This window comes from Microcaecilia unicolor, chromosome 13, assembly GCF_901765095.1.
Source record: "Microcaecilia unicolor chromosome 13, aMicUni1.1, whole genome shotgun sequence".
In the NCBI taxonomy this organism is placed as follows: domain Eukaryota; kingdom Metazoa; phylum Chordata; class Amphibia; order Gymnophiona; family Siphonopidae; genus Microcaecilia; species Microcaecilia unicolor.
In genome coordinates, this window is record NC_044043.1 from 92,952,809 (window position 1) to 92,970,298 (window position 17,490).

A 17,490-nucleotide genomic window follows, 5' to 3' on the forward strand; every position below is an offset into this window, starting at 1 on the left:
ACTACCACCTTAAACCTTATGTCGAATAGGGTCTCTCCATAGTCGAAGACCTAATGTATGTTACAATCCAATGTATTACTCAGGAACCTCATGCAATACCATAATGTATTCTGCTTTACCATGTACGTATGCACATGGTATATATATATATACCATGATCTGTTCCATATATGTTATGTTCCATGTATGCATGTACCTTAACGCAATACCATGTAATTCTGTTACCCGGAAATGGCAACAGCCATTATGGCAAATGTAAGCCACAGTGAGCCTGCAAATCGGTGGGAAAATGTGGGATACAAATGCTACAAATAAATAAAATAAACAGCCTTTCATTAACTCACTTTCCAATGCAACAGAGAACACTTTGACCTTGATCCCCCCTACAGTAACTCTTCCTCTTCAATGGCACAGTGCTTAACCATGGAATCTTGCATTTGGAGACCCCCCCGTCAGGTACTTGTGACCTGGATTAGAAACAGGATACTGAGCTAGATGGACTTTTGGTTACACCCAATAGGGCAACTCTTATGATCTTATGTAACAAGTTCTTGAACTAACTCAGCTGGTACCCTTCCCCAAATAGGCAGTGAGCATCAATTCCACATGAACCTGCACCTAGAAAGGGAACCAGGACACCCCTCTCATTTCTCATGTTATCATAAAAGCCTTGCAGGACCATCTCAATGACTAGTACCCCTCCCCCGCCCCCAACCCGAGGCATCCAGCCTACCCAGAACCTTACTTTAGTGGCATGTTGGTACCGTGGACAATCATTCCTGACTGGCTTGCTCTGCTGGTCCAGCCCTGGGAATAAGGATTTCTAGGGATTTCTGCACGTTTAAGTGTCTGAAAGATGGACGGGGGGTATCTTGGAATACATCTATATACACGTGTGCTCGCACACATACATGGACATACGTAAAGTAGAAACAGTTGGCTCCAATAGAGGAAGCACTTCCTTTTATTGGGAGCCCCAAGGAGGTTTGACAGGAGATAGTGGGAGCGTGCTTGGCCTATTATCTGGCCTGAAGCCAGTAGGCGGAGCTTGCTGTCCCACAAAGTAATGTATTTTGAGTGTATCAAGATGGTGGCTGCGTAGGGAAGCAATTAAACCTCCTTGGGTGTAGACAGCTTCAGCCTTGTCACGTGATGCCGTTTCCTGTCATCTCCCGTCAATCAAACCTCCTTGGGGAGCCCCTCACCCACTCACACCATTTCCTATTTTTCTTAAAGCTTTTTCCACTTATACAAATCGGTCCTTGTCTTCTGTTAAACTGCTCCTGTTAACCGAATGTTGAGGCTTTACATCTTTGCCTTGGTTCACCTCAAGCCCTTATTTGCCTTGTTTGTCTTTACCAGAATGTAAACTTTGCATGGCAGGGCCTGTCTCACATTTATTTGGAAATCGCTGTCTGGAGTTCTTCAACTACAAACACACACAGAGGGAAAGCTTATAAACAGGGCCCATTTCACATGTGTGTGTACATTATAAAAACAGGCTCCCAGAACTATCCCCTGAAGTACACAAATGCTCTCACGCAGGACAGAAGCCACCGTCTGCATGTACTACGACGACTACTACTACTACTCAGTGCATTTTTTTCTAGCAAAAAAAGGTGTCGGTACTCAAATGCCAGGCCACCCTTCAGGAGTGGGGTGATCGCTGAGGGACCCACCCCACAATAGCCAGGCCCCCTGCAACCAGTCACAGAATCTATGACAAGGCAGAATTGGTGTGTACAGCCTGTGCTCTTTCATTAAAACTTGGGGACCATGGGTCAATTTTAGCAGACAATGGAAAAGGTGCCGGTACTCAGTACCCCCAAGTACCCCCTCAAAAAAAGCCCTTCTAAAGAGTGACAAGATTCCATGCAGAATCTCAAAGTAGCAACATTCCATCTAGAACCCCAAAGAATAGCAAGATTCTGGAATCCTAAAGAGCAGTGTGTTTTTTCTAGCGAAAAAGGTGCTGGTACTCAAATGCCAGGCCACCCTTCAGGGGTGGGATGATCACTGAGGGACCCACCCCACAATAGCCAGGTCCCTGCAACCAGTCACAGAATCTATGACAAGGCAGAATTGGTGTGTAGAGCCTGAGCTCTTTCATTAAAACTTAGGGTCCATGGCTCAATTTTAGCAGACAATGGAAAAGGTGCTAGTACTCAAATGAGAGGTCACCCTTCAGGGGTGGGGTGATCACTGAGGGACCCTCCCCACAATAGCCAGGCCCCCTGCAACCAGTCACAGAATCTATCACAAGGCAGAATTGATGTGTAGAGCCTGAGCGCTTTCATTAAAACTACTATTACTATAAATCATTTCTATAGCGCTACAAGGCATACGCAGCGCTGTACATCATACACGAAAAGTCAGTCCCTGCTCAAAGAGCTCACAATCTAAATAGGACAGGCAAACAGACAGAACAACTAAGAGGTGAGGGAATTAGAGGTGGGGATAAAGGGTACAGGGCAAGTGAGTAGTGGTTAGGAGTCAAAAGCAGTGTTAAAGAGGTGGGCTTTTAGCCTGGATTTGAAAACGGCCAAAGACGGGGCTAGACGTACAAGCTCGGGAAGTCTATTCCAGGCGTGAGCTGCAGCGAGATAAAAGGAAATGGAGTCTAGAATTAGCAGTAGAGGAGAAGGGGATGGACAAGAGAGATTTATCTGCAGAACGGAGTACCCGAGGGGGGGGTGTAGGGATAGACAAGAGTGGAGAGGTAGTGGAGAGCGGTAGAGTGAATGCACTTATTTTTTTATTTTTCTTACATTTGTACCCCGCGCTTTCCCACTCATAGCAGGTTCAATGCGGCTTACATATTATATACAGGTACTTATTTGTACCTGGGGCAGTGGAGGGTTAAGTGACTTGCCCAAAGTCACAAGGAGCTGCAGTGGGAATCGAACCCAGTTCCCCAGGACCAAAGTCCACCACTCTAACCACTAGGCCACTCCTCCACTGTTGCTACCATTGGAGATTCCACATGGAATGTTGCTACTATTGGAGATTCTACATGGAATGTTGCTATTCCACTAGCAACATTCCATGTAGAAGTCGGCCCTTGCAGATCACCAATGTGGCCGCGCAGGCTTCTGCTTCTGTGAGTCTGACGTCCTGCACGTACGTGCAGGACGTCAGACTCACAGAAACAGAAGCCTGCGCAGCCTTCCACATGGAATGTTGCTACTGGAATAGCAACATTCCATGTAGAATCTCCAGTAGTAGCAACATTCCATGTAGAATCTCCAATAGTAGCAACATTCCATGTAGAATCTCCAATAGTATCTATTTTATTTTTGTTACATTTGTACCCTGCGCTTTCCCACTCATGGCAGGCTCAATGCGGCTTACATGGGGCAATGGAGGGTTAAGTGACTTGCCCAGAGTCACAAGGAGCTGCCTGTGCCGGGAATCGAACTCAGTTCCTCAGGACCAAAGTCCACCACCCTAACCACTAGGCCACTCCTCCACTCCACTTATAGGTAGTAAGAGAAGTTTGAATTGAATGCACTTTAGCAGACAATGAAACTGGTGCAGGTACTCAGTACCCCCAAGTACACCCTAAAAAAAAAGCCCTGCTACTACTTACCATTTCTATAGCGCTACTAGACATACCGCAGCGCTGTACGCTGGACATAAAGAGACAGTCCCTGCCCGAGAGAGCTTACAATCTAATTAGGACAGACAAACAGGACAAATAAGAGATAAGGAATGATAAAATAAGGGTTCTGAACAAGTGAGTAAGGGTTAGGAGTTAAAAGCAGCATCAAAAAGATGGGCTTTTAGCCTAGATTTGAAGACGGCACTTCTGACATGACAAGACAAGACACAACACGACAAACTCTCACAAGCATTGAAACCAGTGCACATCACTTCAGCAGCACTGGCTCTTCAAAGCTCCTTGGCAAGGGGGCAGAACAAGCAGAGTCCTCAGTAGCAAAGCCCATGCATTTTGTCTGTGCCCTACCCCCTCCCTCCTTTGCGTCAAAATTAATACCTTGGCTGGCAGGATGCCCAAGCCCTGTCAGCTGATTATGTCCTCTGCCCTGAGAACTCCCCCCATTCCCCCCCCCCCCACACTTTGCTGCCTGAGCAGTACAGAAATTGGTGGTGTGCTTCCAGCTGCTGACGTCAGCGCGCCCTGCGCATGCTCAGTTCATGTGCATGAACAGAGCATGCACAGAAGGTACCGGCGTAAGCAGCTGGAAGTACGCTGCTAACTTCCCTCCTGCTCATGGGGGTTGGGCATCCCCAACAGCAATCATGCAGCACGCTGCTGCTGGGCAGGCCTGGACCCCAAGTGGGTGGGCTACACCGCTGGTCTTCTTCGGGATCGGTCAGGGCTGAAGAGGTGAGCTGGGCTCTGACCTCTTACTCAGCTCTCCCCTGGATGACAACAAAAAAGAGAAAATGATTATTAAGCTGGGTGACCCACGGAGTCCCTCATGCCAACACTTACGGCAGTTTATCTCGTCCGACCTGTCCCCGCAGTCGTCATCACCATCACATCTCCACAGCTTCAGGGCACACCGCCCGTTGCGACACTTAAATTCATTGGGTTCACAAGGAGAGGTGGTGCCTACAACACAGCAGAAAGGACCGGCTCAGCATTAAAATGAACTCGTGCGTCCAAATCTCAAGGCGAATTATTGTGGACATGCTCACCTTTTGTGGATGGCTGCATCACGAACCAGTTTACCTTCCAGAGGGCTCCCTGCTGCACCCGTTCTGTTAGGAAGTGACGTCAGCACATCACCCTGCTTCTCCCAGTGGGGCAGATGGGGTGGCCTCAAAGCTTTACTGCTGTGGCACCAACAGGGAAGCCCTCTGCAAAGTAAACTGGCTTAGGACCTGTGCGGGGTTAATTCATTAGCCAGGCATGAAAGAACTTCCATCTGCTGCCCAACACCTTTTTTTTTTTTTATTTGTTGTTTCATCTGTTTCTCATCATCACCATTCTAACTAACTCTCAGGGGGTTCTCTGCCCAGTATTCCCAATATGCCTCAAACTACAGACATTATTATACATCTTCATATCTGGCAAGGCAAGCCTGCCCTTCTCTTAGGCAGCATTAAGGTCCTCCATCCCACCTTGGCTTTCTTCCCTTTCTGCAAAAAAAAAAAAAAATTAAAAAAAAAAAAACGGATCCACAAGAATGCTGCAACCACCTCTTTAAATTCAGGGCAGGCGGTTTCCCTTTTTCAATGGCTTAGGTTAAAACTGTCACTTTTTAATTCTTATATTCCCAGCAGTCCTGTTCAATATGCAAGCAAAAATAGCTGTCGGATCCCAGTTTTAAAGGCCATCTGGTAATTAGTGGGGCTAAGTTCAGAGACTAGTTGCTGAGCCTCATTTACATAAATCAGTAGGGGCTGAAACAGGTCATGTGTGGAAACAGTTGCTCATCGGTAGGGCCAGCCATGGACAGGCTATCCATGTATAGCTACTCAGCTGAGACTCTCATCACACAATGGCTCAGTTTCCTGGTGAAAACACACTCAATTTTTCATTCTTGACATTCAGGGTATGGCTTTCCTAAACCCTGTATATAACAAACCAAGTGGATCAAGGAAACTCAAAAAAACTTGACTACAAATACATCAATTGACCCCACTGTACTAACAGATGAGTGTATGTGGAAACCCTGCACGTTCTCTTAAAAAGAAGGAAAAGCCTCAAGGAGCTCCTGACCAACCGGTCTAAGGAGCAACCAGCGATCAAAATGACCTATTTTATTTATTTATTTCGTACATTTATATCCCACCTTTTCCCACAGGTGTGCAGGCTCAAAGTGGCTTACAATGTAATGATAAGGCGGTCGCCAGATCAGTTGTTATACATTTACAATCAAATGGGATAGGATAGAAGAAACAATAATGACTTATACACTCGCCGTTTGAAGTGAACCTCTAATAAAAGTCTCATTTACCTAATACGAATCCAAAAGACCTATCATCTGGTCAAAGAGATCTGTTCCTCATCATTGGCTAAAAAACCTTCTTGTGTTCTGCCTCAGTGGTAGCTCCTTAGATTGGTTGGTCAGGAGCTCCTTGAGGCTTTTCCTTCTTTTTAAGAGAACGTGCAGTGTTTCCACATACATTCATCTGTTAGTACAGTGGGTCAATTGATGTATTTGTAGTCAAGTGTTTGAGTTTCCTAGACGCTGTGCCACTAGGCAATAGAAGAGTTACCCACCTACTATGACTGGATGACTTCACCCATAGGGAAAACCCATTCTGAGCTCTGCCATCTTCATTCTCTGTGTACTTGATGGCTTAACCTCTTCCTTACCGCAGTTGAGTTCATCTTCTCCATTCTGGCAATCTCTCTCGCCATCACACAAATAATCCCGCGGAATGCACTGTCCGTTGGGGCATCGTGCTTCATCTCTGCGGCAGGGCCGGTCCTCGATGATAGCAGGCGGCTTGGGGGTGGTCCTTCTAGACGGTGTTGTAGAAGGGACCCTCCTGGCACTGGTGATGACAGCTGGGACAGTGGTTATAGCCCTGGTGGTTAATGGTGTTATGGTTGTCCTCAAAGGGACAGGAGTGGTAAATATCACTGTTAATGGACGAGACGGTTGGAAAAAAAAATATGCATTTAGATTAAGAAACAAATGTGGCTTAAGCAAACAGATAATTACTTCACATTACGTTATAGGTGACTTCCACCATCATTCACAATACAGTGAAACCTCGGTTGTCATTGACTTCAGTTATCGTCTGTTTCGGTTTTCGTTGATTTTTTCAGTGAAAATTTTGTCTCGGATTTTGTTGGTTGCCTCGGTTTTCGCTGCTAATTTTGCGAAAACAAAGGGCAACCCACGCGTTCTCCTGCTCATTGGATTACATTGATTCATATGGAAATAATTGCCTCGGTTTTCGTCTGTTTCGGTTTTCATTGATTGTTTTCAGACAGATTATCAATGAAAACCGAGGTATCACTGTACTATTTTCCCCCCAGACCTCAACATCTGTGTCTTGTTACACCCTTCAGTATAGGCCTCTCTCCTCCTGGTCTCCCACTGTCACTGACTGAACTTCCTCACCATATCTGCAGTGTTACTAAACATCGCAGTGCTTTTCAGGTTATCCTTTGCCCGGTCTCTGAACTCACATCTTATTTTGCTATGCCAGATACTTCAGTCCCAGGAAAAGCTTTCCAAGTCCCACACAAAAAAATCTCTCCTTCATATCAACATAAAACATTGGTGGGGGGGGGGGGAGGTCTTCAGGTGGCTGGGATTATGTTCTGTTTTTTTATGTTGACTGTAACACACTCTGGGATTCATGTTAGGATGTCTAAATACTGAAATAAATGTATAAATATTTAATCTGACCAATTTCATTCCTGATGCGATGCCAGAATACACGGTGGATCTCCAGCTTTCCCCTCACTCTATGCTTATCCCAGGCTATCTTGAATTCTGGACTTGTTTTTGAGGGAAGTAGTGTTCACAGACCCGGGGAGTCTCAGCTATTGCTCAGTGGCGACACCTACTGGGTGGAATTAGGGTGCATGAACGCTGGGCTCCCGATCAAGGACCATCACTGTAGTGGCTGGGTTAAAAGGTTACAGAAATGAAGGCTCAAGGAGCCAGTTCAAATTGTGCTGGAGAAAGCTGTCCCATCAAAAAGTACAGCAAATAAATACTTAACGTTCATTTCTGCTCAACAAACGAGGAATTTGGAATGAAGTAAGATGGTCACCCTGTAACTCCACTTGCAAACAAACAAAAGTTGCCAAACAATTTGTAGAAAACATTTTTCTACTAGGTTGATTTAATTTGTTTGCAGCTTGATCTCCGTGGGTAGACTCCTTTCATCAGGTCCACACAAAATGACCTGACGACATGGATGCCTCAATATTTTACCCTGGCATACAATATCAGTTTGTTTTAAGAGTTGCAAACAGATTTAGTGGGCTGGGAAAGCAGCCTGCAGGTACCAGGGGTTGTCTCGGACTGTCGCATCTCCTTAGCTTTGAATGTCTGTTTTAACGTTGTGCAGCATTCTAGTCACCAGGTAGGTCCTTAAGAAAACCATGTCCTTTATAGGCCTCGATCCCTTTCACCATAAAAATTAGCTATAGACAATGCAGCACATGACATCTCATTTCGTTTCTATGCTGCTTATGTAACCAAAAAGGGTATTCAAGGTGGTTTACGATAAAAACAATATCAGAATATGAAAATATCTCCCGTCTGGAGAAGGGACTGTGTGGTCTCCATAGCTCAAACATCTCCAATTTAATGTGGGAAGAATGAGAGAGGCTGAGAAAAGGAATGAAGCCTGTATACTCAAATACTGTTACCCATAGCTCATTTAGCATCGACGTGATGAAGACAACACATTGCTCGGAATCTAATCATAAGGATTGTTAAACCAATAAAGGCATCATCTACAATCTGCATGACTAATTTGTTCTTGCTATAAATCAAACGTACTATTTGTGAACTATTTCCTCTAAGTTAGATTATGATAAGGCATGGGAGAGGCTAGGGGGTTAGAATGAGTATGGGATTTTCTAGGCTCATCTCCACAGGATAGTAGAGAACCAACGAGTAAACAAAACCTGACGTAGCTGAGGCATGTAATCTTACAATCACCAGTCTTCTAGGATTCGTTGCCAGAGAATGTAGTAAAATCAATTAGCTTAGCAGGATTTTAAAAAGGATTGGATGGCTTCCTAAAGGAAAAGTCCATAGACCGTTATTAAAATGGACTTGGGGAAAATCCACTGCTTATTTGTAGGATATGCAGCATAAAATGAATTGTACTTTTTTGGGATCTTGCCAGGTACTTGTGACCTGGATTGGCCACTGTTTGAAACAGGATGCTGGGTTTGATGGACCTTCTGTCTGTCCCAGTATGGCAACATTTATGTAGGACTGGCTACCAAGATATAGACTTGCGCTGTGGATGGGAAAGATTAACATAAGAACAGCCATACTGGGTCAGACCATGGCCCATATAAGCCCAATATCCTGCTTCCAACAGTGGCCAATCCAGGTCACAAGTGCCTGGCAGAATCCCAAAGAGTAGCAAGATTCCATGGTACCAATCCCAGGGATAAGTAGTGTTTTTCCCCCATGTCTATTTTGCTAACAGATTATAGACTTTGCCTCCAAAAACCTGCCCAAACCATCCCAGACATGTTAACTGCTGTTACTACCTCCTCTGGCAACAAAGTCCAGAGCTTACCTATTTCTTCAGTGGAAAAAAATATTTTCTCCTATTTGTTTTAAACGTATTACCATGTAACTTCATGGAGTAGCCCCTAGTCTTCGTACTTTTTGAAAGTGGGCAAACTGAATGGGCTAAATAACCTTTACCTAGTATATAGTAGGTGTGTTACCAAGAACTTGTCAATGGTTATTCAGGCAACAGTGTCAAACTGTTAACTCCCCACCCTACGACAAAAATACTGCAGTACAACTTGGCACCAATCACAAGACAGCGATATAGAGCGGCTGGCCAATGAGAAGCAAGATTCCAAAGATTAATTTCTCATTGTCTGAACAGGCTGGTTAGGTCACACCCATCGCATCATGGATCGTGGACTTTTGTACTCTCCAACTGTCAAGGGTTCAAGCGTTAGACAGCTTTTAGAGAGTTATTTCCTTTTTCGATCTACCAAAACTCAGAATTCTCTTTCCCATGCACTTCGCCAAATACTTATATATTTATTTCACAAGCTTCTTATTCAGAAATTGTAATTGTTCTGTAACAAATCTTAATTGTACAAGTTTCCAGTGGCTTGCGGGCCTATTTCTTATGTTTATTACTCTGCTTTGAACTTTAAGGCGTTTTGGTTTTTTTTTTAATCACAAATGCTTTTCGTTCATTCATCATTTCACATCCAGGTTAGATTATTGTAATAATGTTTATTTAGGATTACCCAAACATACTCTTAAAAAAACTTGCGGACAGTACCAATGAGTATTTCCTGGAACTACTATCCGGATAGTACTGGCGGGAGGCTGAAGCGATTTTCAGAGTCACCATCCAGATAAATATCGGCACAGTTTAGGTCATAAAGGAAGCTGTCCTAGGTGTACGTGGATTGGATATCCGGATAACCACCAAATATTGCCATTATCCGGATATTGTTGCTGAATATCCAAATGACCAGTGTTTAAAAAATGCTCCCTATATTTCTACGTTTCCTTTGCTTATACAAAGACCCCTCTTGTCTTAACTTCTTACCACAGCCGCTCTCATCCGATTTATCTGTGCAGTCTGGTCTCTGATCACAGTGCTGTTTAAAAGGGATGCACTCTCCACTTCCGCAATGGAATTCATCAGCGCCACACCTGGTCACTTCTTTTTTTTTTTTTTTTTTTTTTAAAGTGAAAACAGAAATAAATTGAAAAGGGAAAGGGAAATGGGACTTGATATACCGCCTTTCTCAGGTTTTTGCAACTACATTCAAAGCGGTTTCCATATATTCAGGTACTTATTTTGTTCCAGGGGCAATGGAGGGTGAAGTGACTTGCCCAGAGTCACAAGGAGCTGCAGTGGGAATCGAACCCCGCTCCCCAGGATCAAAGTCCGCTGCACTAACCACTAGGCTACTCTTCCACTCCACAAAGAGCAAGCTGGGGCCATTTTTAGAATCATTCACCTATCCAACCCTGCCCATGACATAGCACATGCCAGATCCCACCAAACAAGGAAAGCACACACGAAGCTTACCTGATGTCTCCATACTCACAGATGGAGGCAACGTTTCTGCTAGAAGTCCCTTTTCCCACCGCCAAAAGATGAGCATAGTCGGCAGAAATTTGCAGACGCCAGAGGAAAATCTCCCACTGCTCCTGCAGCTCTCTGGCAACACCAGTTTCAGATTCCTGCTCCTCCTCCCAGGTAGAGAATGACACAGGGACAAAGTTTGTCCCCATCCCCGCAGGCCCTGTCTCCATCCCTGCCCCATCCCCGCAGGTTCTATCCCCGTCCCCGTGGGCTCTGTCCTCATCCACAGAGGCCTTGAACACTTATGATTTTATATTTAAATCTTTTTAATAAAGTATAAAAAGGAACAATATGCTGTGCAACTGCTGTGTATAAATTACAAATAGAAAACAATAATAACAATGAACAGCTATAATAACCCTCCTTCCCACCACTACCCTCTACCCTTCCAACTAGAAAATGACACGGGGACAAAGTTTGTCCTCGTCCCTGTGGGCTCTGCCCCCATCCCCGCCATGTCCCCGTGTCATTCTCTACTCCCAGGGTCTCCTTTAATTGCCATGGAATGGAGGAGTAGCCTAGTGGTTAGAGCACCTGTTTTGACATCCAGAGGTGGCCGGTTCAAATCCCACTGCTGCTCCTTGTGATCTTGGGCAAGTCACTTAACCCTCCATTGTCCCAGGTACTATGTAAACCGCTTTGAATGTAGTTGCAAAAAAACACCTTTTTTTTTTTGTATGTTGGCTGTCAGCATGATTAGTTTGATGACATGCGTAAAATACTCAGTAAACCTTCTTAAAATTACTAAAAACCAACAGAAAAACCAACCAGTGGAGGAGTGGCCTAGTGGTTAGAACATCGGTCTTAACATTCAGAGGTGGCCGGTTCAAATCCCACTGCTGCTCCTTGTGATCCTGGGCAAGTCACTTAACCCTCCATTGCCTCAGGTACAAACTTAGATTGTGAGCCCTCCTGGGACACAGAAATATCCAGAGTACCTGACTGTAACTCACCCTGAGCTACTACTGAAAAAGGTGTGAGCAAAATCCAAATAAATTTGGTCCCTTCAGCAAGGGTGCATGGCTGCCTATCTGGATTCAGATGTATATGACTGAACAGACAACCAAAAAAGGGGGATTCATTCAAAACCATCAATAGTTTACACACTAATGAATGATGCGCATCAAAAAGGAGGAAGAGACCTCAGAAATAGTCTGTGGACTCTTAACCAGTTCAGTTTACTTTAGTCGCAACAGACTCATGTAATCATTGGCCAAAAACCTCCTTCAAAATATTTATTAATCCAATTCTTTACTTATATTATTTCATAATTATCTTTGTGTTATTTTTGTGAAAAAACATTTTAAAAAAAGTATAAAGTATCAAAAAGCATTTATCTTAACACATCCCTATGGGGTTCCCGTTTCACCTGGCTTCTTCAGGGGAATTTGTACCCCCTCCCCCCCCCCATTTTTAAGGTTGCCTTGAATTCCTTATATAAAGCTTGTAGTCCTTCTAAAAATCTCCCATGTATCCCCATGCATCTCAAGGACCTGGAATACTTAGGGCCAGAAAACCCTGTTAAAATCCTTTTCTGCATATACGACAAAAAGAAAAGAAGATAGCTTGCTTTTCCCGGCTCACAACATTACACTAAGAATCCACAAAGCTGGACATGCATTAACTTAAAAAGAACAACATTTGCTTTACCCTTCGCTATCAACTATAATATTCTATTACATATTGTGTTGACATTGTAAATAGTATACCATGCCATACTTTGTATTGTTTTTGAATATTTTACTGCTGTAATTGTCTGTTGCTCATGCTTGATCTATTCCTACTGTACACCGCCTTGAGTGAATTCCTTCAAAAAGGCGGTAAATAAATCTTAAATAATAATAATAATAATAATGCAGTTTCCCAGTAAATATCTTAGTAGCATCTCAAAATCTTTTCCTAAGAGAGAAATTGGGTTTATAGGACCCGCACTTACCCTCCTCCAAAATCACTGGGGCCAAAATTCAAAGCGATTTAACTGAGCAGGAGCCCACACCATGGCTGATCCAGGAGCAGATATTCAGAAGCACTTAACTAGACAATGCCACGGAATACCTGCTTCAGCTTCTGCACCGTTGTGGGTGGTCTGGGGGTGGAGTCAAGGCAGAGCCAGGAGTTACCAGGTTAGCGGTGATTTTCAGTCTGCTAACAGTTAACTGCCTGAATAAAGTTAGAACAACAAAAAGACTGTCCCAGCTTTATCTGGGCAGCTATCCAAGCACCAGTCTGAATATCGGCCACTGAAGACTCAGATGTTCAATGCACTGCCCTGATTAGGTCTGGCATTGATTATCCTGGTCATTTTCTGTCCACGCCGGTCAGCATCTTTGTAAATCACTGACCACTGCAGGCTCAATACCATCTCCACTGTTACTCCAGCTGTCCATAAGGATAGCGTTCCCACTTCTGTCCGAAAACTACAGGTAGACTCTCTCTACATGGCAAACTGTCGCTACTATAGTACAACTCAGCACTGCATGCGATATCTCACCACAGTCTTCCTCGTCGGACATGTCCCGGCAGTCAGGTCGGCGGTCACAGCGGTAATCTAAGGGTACACACCCTCCATCTCTGCAGGTAAACTCATTTTCGGTGCATTTTCTCACATCCATGGGCACTGAGGGTAAGAGAAGCAGAATTAACATCTGGTCCTAAATTTCAGACGCTGCAATTATCAGGCCCCTCCCCCCCCCATTCACCACTGCCATGAGGTGAGAAACAACTGTTCTGAAAAAGGCAAAGAAGCATCTGAACAACTCTATGGAGCTATACACAACATGGACCTATCGAAAACTAGGTCGTCATAGGCCGCAAGCTTCTCGTTGTTTTAAACTTTGACCTTGCTGAATGCTGGAACCTGTAAGCCTTGCTTAAGAAAATAAGAGAACAAGTCACAGTAGGAATGTGACAGGACAAGAGCCAGGGCTGTTACAGAATATACCAGAACCTAAAAGTGTCTATCCAATGGACACAGGGAGGGGATGTAATGATTTCAGCTCCTGGCCACCACCTGATGCAACCCTACATTTTGCCAGCCCGCAAGGACAAAGACAAATCCTTCACCCCTGGGTGGCTCTGCTTAAACCGCCTAGTCTGTGCTGATTTCAGAATTTCTAATGCTAAAGGGTGAGGGAGGTGTCAGACTAACTATACATAGCGTGATGTCCTCTATTGATTTACGGAACAGGAGCAGTATTTGGTCTTTAGTTCTCATATGAGATGGCCCGATGACAAGAGCTCTGCAGGAAAGAAGGGTTCAATTCCCTGGCCAAGCCAGTGACTGGAGATGCTGCAGATGCAACCCTGGTAGACAGAACAGATTTCAATTGACTCCTCTATGTTGACACTAGGGTCCATGTGTGCCAGGTTATGAGAGGAAGTCATGGTCTGTAGCTCCTGGCCCAGGCTCTCACTGCAGTGACCAGGTGACGGAAGTTTATAAAAATAGGAGAAATACCCCAGAGAGTTACAAACAAAATCTCATGGTACCACTGCCCTAATGGTTTTAATTAAGTTTGAAGATGGCAGCTTAATTTCCTGCTGCTTTTGGACTTCTGTCGGCCCAGTTAAATGTATCAGAACCTGGAAAGAATCCTGGCAAACTCGGTCACTAGGAAAACCAAAAGTTGGAAATGGCACAGAGTCAGACCAATAAAAGTCAGCTCAGGAACCACATCTGGACAAGTTAGTCTCCAGGATGAATCACGGTTCTCACGCGTCATTGGCAGGGCAGTACTTCACAAAGAAATGGGAACGGGTACGGTCTCTGACAGCCCTCTGAAGTCCCAGACACCGTAAGAGCAAAATCTATAAACATGAAACCTTTCTTGGCCATGTATAGGGATGAAACTATGTACAATTCAGACTGGATCACCCATCACGTAAATGTTGTGTAGTTTATTGCAACCTAAGTATACACTGATAAGAAAGAATTAGTGCATAAAGTCAACTCTACAATTGAACAGATGGCTATGTGTGTATTATAATGACATTAGTTATTCAACGGTCACAGCTGATATTTCAGAATTCAGAAGCAGCAGAATTCCAAAACAAAACATTTATCTGAATGTACAATATGTATTAATACAAGATACGTTAAGTTCTCGTGTATAGCTAAATGGCTTTTAACACTGCATAGATGCAATTTTTTCGAACATTTCGATTTAACAGATGATTCGATTTAACAGACACCTCCTCCCCCAATTAGTCCGTTAAATCAAGGGTTGACTGTATTTAATCACTGAAAGGTGGTTCTCAGCTACTTGCTAACAAGTCTGGTTTTCAGTTTTCACAATGATTGAAATATGCAAACTAAACCAGTACCTGGACCTATTTATGGTGAATGTCTACACAGCAGACCCACGTACAAGCCCTAATGAACCAGTGCACTAAAACTGGACTTCTCTGCAGGCACGTACTTGTTTAATCCCACAGGTTCCTCAAGAGAACTGTAAGAGTTGGCAGACGATCAGTAGGCAGCGGTAAGCCAATAAAACATTTCTTTTAGTGTATTAAGAGGCACGTGCCTTTACACACCTACTTCTATGTGTACAGAGCTTAGTGACAGAACCTGAATTGGCAAATGAGGGCGTTCACCTCTCTCTCTCACTCTGTATTTAAACACGAGAAGCATTTGGCCAGACTCCAAGGAAAGCACTTGCCAGAAATGCCAGCTGCACTTTCGGCAAGATGCCCACCAGGTCTTAGAACACAGACATTAATCGGCAATGACTTATTCAAGGAGTCATGGAAATGTCCGTTAACACTGCATCAACCCCAAAAAAGCACTGTGGTGGGAACAAGCGCCAGGGACACTGGACAAGTTCATCGTAAATACATAGATCATCAATCCAAAGCGTCCACTTCAGGCTTTAAAGAAACAGTACCAGGCAGCATGCTAAATACACTCTCTGTTCTGTAGTTTCTTGATCCTTCTTCATGGCTACTCTTCCATTCTTAACCCAACCCTTGACGTTTCTCATTTCCCCCATCAATTAAAAGATGTTCTCATTTGAGATTATTTTTCCAGTCATCATGATATCAAACTCCATGCATTCCCCAAATTCTCCAATGTTTATCACCAGCTGTGGCAAGTTGGTTTCGTATATAACTAGTAACAAAGTCAACCAAACACCACACATGCTGTAAGTCAAGCCTAAAACTTCTTTTTCAGCACCATGGTAAAACAGGCAACGTCTACTGGGGTACTTCATAGCAGAAAATGACAAGCCCTCATCCCTCTGCCATTTACATCCTCATACTAACGTATTGATTTTAACAACACTCATCATCTACCTCACTCTGTAATGGATTGCCAGGTCCCCCAATGTACACACAAAGCACATGCTAGGGGCTTACAACACACACAATACATGCTAAGAATGTAGATGGACACAGCACATGCCAAACAAGGAAAGAACACTCAACTCTTACCTGATGGCTCCATACTCACAGATGGAGGCAATGTTTCCGCTAGAAGTCAAAACATTTTTACCCTGTTAAATCTACAAATAATTTGAAGGGATGGAGAAATGGCCTGAACACTGAACTACTTCTGTTTATATTTTACTTAGGTCAACCTCAGAGAGAGCAAAAGTACCTGTACAAACAGCCTGTCACAAATCTCAATGCTATTACCATAATGGAGGCTGTGACTGAGAAATCCCCCAACGTTTTCCACGTTTTCTCAAGGAGCACAACAAAAATACTGCTGAATAATCACATTTAACCCAGTCCTCCAAATTACTCATGCGCATTACTAATCTCAAACAGATGAACAATTAATGTGTCAACACAATCCTACCAAAAAAAAATGATTTTAAAACACAAAGAAATTGGTACCAGATCTCAAAGCTAGAGGATATTACTGTTCCCAATTTATAAATGCAAAGAGTTTACTCCCTCCACCCTGAAAATTTTTATGTAGATAAGGGGATTTATCTTTTCTAGGTCCATAACTGAGAAACCCTACTTAACTCCACCCCCCATAAGCCTCACTGAAATGGCTCATCAACTATCCCTCACTCTACTCCTCTCCCCCCCCCCCCATTCAACCTCAATGGCATGGATTGCCAACCAACCACAGGGAACTCAACACCACTCCCCATAAACCTCAATGAAATGGCTCACCAACCAACTCCTCTTCCCACCCCCAATAAACCTCATTGAAATGGCTCACTAAACAACCCCCACTGTACCCCTCCCCCACCCCATTAAACCTCGATGGAACGGATCGCTAAGGAACAACTGATATCATTTTTTCCAGTTACAGACAGATGTTCCTGCAAGCCACGTTAAGGTCCCTAGATGTACATCTTACGTATCCAACACCACAATCACACACAATTAGATAAATGACAACAATTATATTATAATTCATGTAATCAAGAATAAAGAAAAACCTCACCAGAACATAAACCAATTGGACATATTATATATATGTGGGCTGTAGTCAATCAACATATATTGCAAAGCCCACAAAGAACCTACAATGCATTTTCTCAGAAAATTAGAATTCTCTCTGAAGAAGCGACAAAATGCTAGATGTCAACACATCCATCAAAGTACATATGATCTCTCCTGAAGCAAATCTTTGGACGCCCCAAAAGTGTTCCTCAGAATTGGCATCACCTTTACAACTGGTGGAATAGTCCTGTGTTGATTATTAAAGCTGGGAACGAGTCTAACCACATTACCCTGCAATTTGCCAAACCCACAATCAGATTTTGATTGATT

General features: G+C 43.7%; 1 protein-coding gene across 1 annotated transcript in view; it reads right to left on the bottom strand.

The window, feature by feature from the left end:
- The window catches only part of HSPG2 (heparan sulfate proteoglycan 2), a 428,317-nt gene that overhangs the window by 228,521 nt on the left and 182,306 nt on the right, over nucleotides 1-17,490 (bottom strand). Inside the window, 4 exon segments of the mRNA XM_030222172.1 lie at nucleotides 4,460-4,579; nucleotides 6,293-6,562; nucleotides 10,210-10,326; nucleotides 13,247-13,372. Of these exon segments, the coding sequence (XP_030078032.1) occupies nucleotides 4,460-4,579; nucleotides 6,293-6,562; nucleotides 10,210-10,326; nucleotides 13,247-13,372 (633 nt within the window).